Genomic DNA, 9,043 nt, shown 5'->3' with positions numbered 1-9,043 from the left:
AAAATTTCATATGCGGCTAGCCGCACCGTACGGCCAACCGCAATATAATTTTTTTTTCTCTCTCTCTTCTCTATCTCTCATTCTCTTTCCTGTTTTTTTCTTCCCACCTAAATACACTCTTTTTAAGAACTCTCTTCTATCTCTCCTCTTTCTCTCCCCTATTTTCATCTTCTCTAGTTAGCCCACTCAAATTAAACAAGTTAAATGGAGCAGCGGTGGTAGGGGGTAAGGAAGCTCCTCGTACTTCATCGCCGAAAAACAAGCTAGAGGTTTTAAGGCCAAATTCAGCCATGAAAACTCTAGATTTAGATTTTTGGTGGCTGAATTTGGCCTTTTTAGCCATATTTCAAGTGAAATTCGAAGCCAATATTTATTTTGAGGTATTTGTTCGATTTTTTTTTTTTAACAATTTAAATGGTTGTTAGTGGTATGGGAGTTGGTGGTGGTGTAATGGAGTTTAAGGTTTTGAGGACGACAGTTGAGAAAGGTTGGTGTTGGTGGTGGTTGCGGTGGGTTTGGGTGTGGGTTAATGGTTACTAGGTTGGTCACGGGTTACTAGGTTGGTTAGGAGTTACTAGGTTGGGGTTACTAGGTCGGTTAGGGGTTACTAGGTAGGGGGTTACTAAGGGTTACTAGGCCGGTTAGGGGTTACTTGGGGTTACAAGGTTAGGGGTTACTAGGTCGGTTAGGGGTTACAAGGTTAGGGGTTACTTGGGGTTACTAAGTTAGGGGTTACTAGGTCGGTCAGGGGTTACTTAATTGGGGTACTAGCTCGGGGGTTACTAGGGGTTACCAAGTCAGTCAGGGGTTACTTGGTCAGGGGTTACTAAGTCAGTCAGGGGTTACTTTGTCTGGGGGGTTACTAGAGGGGTTACTTAAGTGGGGTTACTTGAGGGGTTACTAGAAGGGTTACTGATATGACACCTTGTCGCACCGTGCGACCAGCCGCACCAGAAACGCGTTGTACAACCTTTGACCGGTTCTTTTTTAATAATACCACCTTTCGATTATACATTAATATTATAACCTTTAGAGGGTGCTTATTTTTAACAGGCAGAAACCGGTTGGTAACATGTTTTTACAAGTTACATGCCAAGTGTTGTTGTTTTATTGGTTTGTCAATTTAATTTGATTTTTAAAAATTTATTAAAATTTTTTAAATTTTAAAATATATAAAATAAAAATAATTACTATTTATATTATTATTATTAAAAAAAAACCTACCACCACCTTAACCACCATCTTGCCACCATTCCCTCTCCCTCTCGCCTTCACGCAACTCCCCTCTCCCCTAAAAATCGATCGATCACCGTCCATATCACCCATCGCCGTCGACCCACCCCTGTTACCCCGACGTCCCCTAAAAATCGGTTGGTAATATTAATGTATAATCGAAAGGTTGTAGTAATATTAACGTATTTAATGCTTATATGTAGCCCTAAGGGCTCTGTATAACATTTTCCTTGCAAATAATAATACAACCTTTGACTCGTTTTTTTTTTCAAGGAAAATGTTATACATAGCCCTTAGGGCTACATATAAGCATTAAATACGCACTAGAAAATTGTGTAAAGTTAGGAAATCATAAAAATATTAACACTGACTTACGCGTGTTTTTATCATGAATTCCTAATTTTATATTATTTTCAAGAGTGTATTAAATGCTTATATATAGCCCTAACGTATATAACATTACCCTTATTTACAATTCTTCCTTTAAAAAAAATGTACTTGTAATAAAATGGGCCTGAATTGAGTTTTTTCTTCACGACACCTTTGATGGGCCGAGTAGTATTTTTTAAGATCCGTTTAGTTGGACTACGCATTTTATAGTTTATACCCAATGATGAAAAACTTCAAATAATCTATGATCCTCTGGTTAAATTCCAAACAAAAGAAATCAGTAAAAATCAAATTATTATTGTAATTGTGGCCAATTGCATGAAAATGTATGCTAATAAACTGTTTTCCGAAAGGATTTAATGGCCAATTTTTGTAAATTATAATCCTTTAAATCTTGTGTATTTCTTGTCTAAAATGTTTCAATACAAGTTTTTCCTGGAGTACATGTTAATATTTATGTTAGATTATGATTTTGGCCTTGTGTCATAGTGTGATGTTTTGATGTCACATTTGATGATATGTTATAGATTTATAACCAATTGACGTTGGTGCAGTGGTGATTGAGACTATACTTGGTAGGGAGGACCCGTGTTCGAATCCCGCACCAACAATTAAGAGGGGACTGAAATCTAACCACCCAGAACTAAACACCAACAAACATCTGGGTGTATGATAGAATTTGTCTAAGCTAGATATTATTGTCTTAAGTAACATGAGAATGTGAGATGAATTTGCTTATAGTTGAAGATTTGGTATTATATAGTCATATAGATGTTTATGGGAATAAATTTAAAATATAGGGTTTGACGAATTTTGCAGTTACGAGGGAATTTGGATTAATTCTTTACCGAATTGGGGGTTTGTGGGAAAGAGTATAAGTAATGCAATGCTAGAGTTGATCATATTTAGGCCTGTGGAATTTTCGAATCCAGCCGAGGCAATCAAACCTATTTTAGATCTATGAGTATAATGTATGAAATAAGTATGTAGTAGATCACTTTTTCTATGTTTTGAGCTGTTGGATAAAGATACATATTATAAATTGGGTTGGTCAAGAAAAATTTGGGTGATTTGATGATAAATGGATTTTTTTTATGGAATTTATGATTCACTAATCCAAAATCATGTAATTTCAGAAAGTTTAAGGAATAAATTATGATATGACTTTGATTAAATATACATACATAGATGGTTATTAACATAAGTGAAGAGAATTTGTTCTTTAATCTAAACTTGAAGGATACACGCCATATATAAAATAATAAAAGTAGGGTCATTTAACACTTTTTTTTTTTTTTTATCAACTGTTTTATTCTTTGGTGCTAGTGGATCAACAGTCTACTTTGATCTATTTGTACTATCTTCTTGAATAAGCAGATTGATGTCAGGAATAAGAGATAAACTCACAAGCAGTTAATGCACTGTACATTTAACAACAATATGCAGCTTTACTCTCGTTTTTCTTGGGCCTAATAGAGTGTCCAAATAACATAGCTGTATCATAGAATTAGAAACATGTTAATTTCTCAGAACCCTTTTTTGTTTGTTCTCCTTTAGACTCGGCTTTACTGAATCGTATTTGAATTTGATTGCATAACCCAAACCTAAATTGTATCCGAAAGTTCATGACCTGAGTTGGAGTTGTTCACTCGACCTTAGACTAATGTGGCTAATTGTTTTGATGACTTTGAAGACAAACTTAAGAGTTTCTCATAAGTACATGAGTTTACATGAATAAATATGTCTAAATAGACTAAAAATCGAACTGAATGACTCATCACATATCAAATTTGAGCTGAATCGAATTTGATTCCAATGGCCTGTGCTATATCTATTGTACAACCAATATATGCCTCTAGCTCCCTCCAACAAGTGTTTATCATGTTTAATAGTTACCATATTTGTACCTCTCCGATAATGAAGAATGTCGTACATTCTCCTTTATTTATTCTTTTGAGAAAGAAAAACTTGTTGGCATATTGGGATAAGGTTTACTAAACAGAATATGCCATTGTCATGCAAAGAAGTGACAATTACTGTGTCTTCCCATAAACATATCAATTTATGGTCTAATATATTGCTTACATTTTTTTTACATAATTTGATGCCACTTCCAATTAGGCTAGTTAGCATTCAAAGTTCAAACTGATTATTATTCTCTGACATTTTTACTCTTGTTCTTTTGTTCCTCACTTAAGCAGCATGAATATCTTGACACATCAGATGAATTCTAGACATTTTCTTACAGGATGATAAGAACATCTAGTTCATGCTTTGTGCTTTTGTTATTCTTAAGAGTTTCTCTACAATTCCAATCTAATATATCTTTCACAAATATAATTTGCCATATGTTTCTTGCCGCGTCTCCTTATTCAATATCTTTCCTCCTTCTGTTAGGCACTTACGCAGTATGAGTGACATTCACTGGATTGTCAGATAGACCATTTGCAACCTTTCCTTAGATTCTAAAGCAAAGGTCCTTATACACTTAGGCACTGGATCTCTACTTTATTGGATGAATATAGGTTTACCAGAGCATCTTATTAGGTGGGTCAAACAATAATCGTATGAAGGTGTCCAAAATCATGACCTTATTCATCCTAAGCTTTGAGTCGCATTCAACTTGCCACATCTTTAACAAATAATGTAGCTCAACTGTTTGGGATGTGTACATAAATGGCTAATATTACAGCTCCATTTTGTTGCTTCAATTATTCTTTTTTTAGATATGTTTCCGTGTTCTAATATACTTGTGTAGTCTGGCTTCAGTAACATGAACACACTAATTACTGGAGTTTGTTTTTAATAATATTAACTACTGCTGTGATTACTTGATTATAATTGCAGTTTATTTCTAGAGCATGATCAACTGCCTCAATTATTCTAGTATCATGAATCACCAAAATTATTTCTAGACTTTGTTTATAGTAACATGATTACATGAACAAGAAAAGGTCACATTTTAACTAGTTTGAGAGTTATGTCTTATTGCTATAAAACCTATGATTCCATATTGCTTCTCAAACCAATACAAATTTGGATCACTTTTGAGTTTTGACCTCAATGTCTTAGTAATATAACATTCAATTTTGTGTTTGACAGTTGTCGTTGAAGCTCTTATTTTTAATGTCTGAACTTGTTGATTATGACTCATTCCATCTTCATGTTTTTTGCATTTATTTTTGAAATTGCAATGCATTATGGCTCATTGTTTTACCCTTATCATCCTAGACTTTCTCAATTTTGTTATCAAGATAGTGAATTGGCTTCTATTTCAAATGTTACTTGGCTTGAGTTTGAGCTGTGCTCATATTTTCTGATATGAACAATGAATGTTTTCGCAGTCTCTCAGCTCTGTAGTACAAGAAACTGCAGAATGTAACTATTCGACGGGTAAAGTATACTCCGTTTGGGATAAAAAAAAAAGTTACTTACGATTGCACCTATTTAAGGTACTGTATGCAAGTCTATCTGCAACTCCCTGAACTTTTTTTGTTCTGTCCTGCTTTTAATTAATTTTTCACTTAATAACCTCCTTTAGGATGATTTTTTAAATGCTAAAGGTAGTTTTGTTGAACCAGCTTTTACTTTGAGTTGCTTCATCCTGTAAGTTTCCAAGGGAATGATGCGAAAGAACAATTACCTAAAAAGAACTTTATAAAGATAGGTCCAAGGAACTGTGGAAGTTCCATGAATTAAAGCATAAAAGGAGTCTTCTAACTTTTTTCATACGACGAGTCATCATATCAGACTCCCATCAAGTATAACTAGACTTGTTGAATTGACTTATACTTGATTACCCGATCAATACTTAAATTCTACCCAAAGTTGGTTATTGGGTATTGACAATTGACAGTTGAAATAGTTAGAGTTCAGCAGTTACATGTATCTGTGTTCAACACGAGGACCTGAGCCCAAGTAACATAGCTTGCTGAATGCTGATAGTCTATGTACCGTTTTAATGATAGAATATATGTTTCATAACTTCAATATGTACATTTATTAAAAGTATCAACAATGTATACAAGTAGTAATACAACATTGCATGAAGTCAAATAAATAGCTTGGTTTAATCATACTGTATGCATCATACTATATAGATTCCTAATTCCTAAGCCCCTTTTAATGTATATTGTGGCTACATACATTAACATATCCTTGAAAGGGATGTTTAAGCTTTAAACCACTAATCAACTGTACTGTCACTCTCATAATTACAGTTTTCTGAGGTGACAAAACAATAATACTCAATTATAATGCTTTTTAGTTTTTAATTAGTAAGCATGTTTTCTTTCTACAACATCTCTGTTCATTCTTCCAAATCTTGCTTTTATAAAGATTTTGGCGATATTGTAGCTTTATTGATATGTGTCATGAGAATGGTATAGACTTCTGAAAAATTCTGTGTCCTGGTGCAAGAATGGCCAAAGGATCATAAGTAGATTTTCTTTGTTTGAAGATTTCCCATCTTGGACCAAAGTGTTCTTTCCACTCTTCCTGTGTGCTGTAGTGGGGCAGATACTGCTTGACACCTAGTCGCCCTGATTCGCAGAAATCTAGAATCCTTTTGTTCTGACTCAAGATATGGTCTAAGCCGTCACTTCCTGTCGAAGAAGGTACTGCTGAGGATAGAAATGCCACCAAGTAAAAGATATCCTCTTCTGGAATAACAACTGAAGTTCTGTTGTCCCGCCTAATAAAAAATAAAAATCGCAATCATGCACTTATTTTGAGTCATGTAGTTTTTATTTGTTAATCACTTGAATGTTGAAGAAATTATTTAGTATGTTGTAGTGTAGTACCTGGATTTATTGACTGGATATATAAGAATGGGACCATTGCTTGTGTCCTTAAGAATGTTTCCGAACACTTGGCCTGCGAATCTGTGGATGCTGCTCTTGGGGATTAAGAGGTTGAGCCATGGGTGTGGCACTTCCCACAACCCCTTTGATCGCAGTTTGATCTCAGATACATGAACTCGATCTAAGAAGTCGATGTATGAGACTTCTGCTATAAATAGAGTGGATGAGATGTAGCTTAGTTGCGAAAGCAAGAGCTTGGTTTCCTGCAGTAAGAGATAACACAGTTAAAAATATTGAAGAATTAGTTAAGTCATGTGATCTATGTTATTAGTAATACTATAGTACTTCAAATTGATTGGTTTGTTTTACCTGCTCTGCAAGATCAGCTTCCTCATGATTAAAATATTTCGCCATTTCTAAGCAGTAAAGTGTTTTCCCATCTGAACTGAATTGACTAGCTTGAACTGGATCTTGTGGATTGAATGATGTTCTCCAGTTATTTAGAAGACCTGTTCTGTTTATTATGACGAAACCTTCAATGTAATCAAATGTTTCCTTTGCTGCTATGAGCTGTTCTTGCTCTCTGACGAATGTGTCGAAGTCTGAATACAGAACTCTGATCCATTTCACCTGCATAAGCAGATCTTCTGTTAGTTAGCTAGCTAGATATATAAAGGGGATTGAGAAAGATTTTGTTCTTCGTACATTAAAAACTTCTTCCTCCTGTTCGAATTTTAGGCCATCCTAGAAAATACTGTGCCACTTTCCAAATTTAGTAAGTTAAACTTTGAACTTTCCCATGTTACCCTTAAATCACAATGTTAGATAGAAGATGAGGTATATACCTTATTAGGGGCAGGTTCGAGAGAAATTCTAGCTCGAGTGATGATGCCAAATTGTCCAAGTCCTCCAAGAACACTATGAAAGAGTTCTGCATTTTGATTCTTGGAACAGTTCACTACTTCTCCTTTACCTGCATTAAGTCATCTTCCAATAAGCTCTAGTATGAGCATAATTATTACTAATAATAGTGGGGGCTTATCGCGTATTTCTATTTCAGGATAAGAAGGATCAAGCTGCAACAAGAGGCCAGGTGTGATTAATAACTTTTTAAAGTCTAATTTCAGATAACAGCATAATTATGTAGGACAAAGTTCAAACAAATTATCTTATGTGTTTGCCAATGTTTATCTTACAAGTGTATACTTTACTTTTCCTAAAGATAGAAAAAGAAAAATGAAAGATAAAAAAAATAATAATCATGTTGATTTTGATTGATTTTGGGATTTAAACACACCTGTAACAACCTGAAGTTGGTGGACATTGCTGATCTGTGGACCGTGTCGAAAAGCCTGTCCACTAACACCAGCATTGGACAAAGTACCTCCAACTGAAAGATGAAGATAATCTGTCCAAGATTTTGGTGTTAGCCCATGTTTCAGAGTCTCATGCAGGATGTTAATCCAGAGTTCACCTCCTGAAACATCAACATAAGGCTGGACACCTCCATTTCGGACTACTTGTATTGGATGATGAACTCGAATCGATCCCATATCGATCACGATACCTTGGTGGGCTTGGGATTGGCCTTGAAGCGAATGGCCACAGCCTCTTGCTGCTACTGTAAGGTCAGAACTCTGTCCCATTTTCCAAACATGTTTTATGGTTTTGGCTATATCAGGAACTGACTTTGGGTGTAGAACTGCCAAAGGGTGGAACTGATATCTGTTGCCAAAATCGCGGGCTGCATGGCTTATCTCCTCGAAGCTAAGTCGACCCTCGAGTGGAAGAATTTCTAAGGGTAGAAGAGGAGTGGCCATAGTAGTGCTTATGAACAAGATCATGAAGCATTTCTTAAGGTAAAAACTACTAGAATTAGTAAGGTAAGGCTTCATTTTATTGTGTTTTTCACGACTCGTATATCGAAAATTTACAAATTTTGGATGTTTAGAGATTGCAAGATGAACACGAAGATGAAAGGTGTTTGTTTTATAGCAAGATTTTAGGGTAAGAGATTCCAAGAAAATGAAGGGAATTTAAAGGTGATGTTGGGTGCCTCAGTCAACTTCACTTTCTTTCTTACCGTATGGAGACTGCCAACTACATTGGTGGAAAGAGTTTTATTTATTTTTTATTAAAATAAGTTTATAAGATTTTCTCTCTTTTTATGTTGATAGATTTTAGTGTAAGATGCTATGGAATGTGCAATTTACAATTTTATTAAGAGGAAACAGGCCACAACAAAATAAAGATATTCACCAAATCTGTTATCAAACACTTTTTCCCAACAGTATCCAGCACAAAGGCCATCCTTTTCTCCTTAGTGGGATCATTTATGATGTACGACGTATCCTTCTGTTCTCAAATAATCTTCCTCGTGTACGCGTATATTAAAGAATTTAATAGGATGGGTGACACCGTGATAGTATGAGTGAGAACATTTTCCAATTTGAACAATGAAAATGTTTTTCGTGCACATTCTAAAAAGGAATATAGGAAGATTATTTGTGAAAAGAGTGAATAACTGGTATCCTTTATCGTGAAGTAGTGTGGAAATAGTGTTCATATTGTTCAAACATACTATAATAAAGAATCAACCAAGATTTTACGGTTATACC

The 9,043-nt window shown here is 35.0% G+C and overlaps 1 protein-coding gene across 1 annotated transcript; it reads right to left on the bottom strand.

The window, feature by feature from the left end:
• Positions 1-5,599: 5,599 nt before the first annotated feature.
• Positions 5,600-8,613, bottom strand: LOC110716608 (cytokinin dehydrogenase 6-like). The gene is made up of 5 exons (XM_021895257.1): positions 7,723-8,613; positions 7,271-7,398; positions 6,795-7,055; positions 6,426-6,688; positions 5,600-6,316 (listed from the first exon to the last, which is right to left on the bottom strand). Exons 1-5 carry the CDS (start codon positions 8,318-8,320, stop codon positions 5,995-5,997), a joined length of 1,572 nt encoding a protein of 523 aa, XP_021750949.1. The 5' UTR covers positions 8,321-8,613; the 3' UTR covers positions 5,600-5,994.
• Positions 8,614-9,043: the final 430 nt, after the last annotated feature.

Source organism: Chenopodium quinoa, unplaced genomic scaffold (assembly GCF_001683475.1).
Source record: "Chenopodium quinoa cultivar QQ74 unplaced genomic scaffold, ASM168347v1, whole genome shotgun sequence".
Taxonomy (NCBI): domain Eukaryota; kingdom Viridiplantae; phylum Streptophyta; class Magnoliopsida; order Caryophyllales; family Amaranthaceae; genus Chenopodium; species Chenopodium quinoa.
Note: the sequence above shows the minus strand (reverse complement) of the source record. Positions and strands in the feature narration are given on the sequence as shown.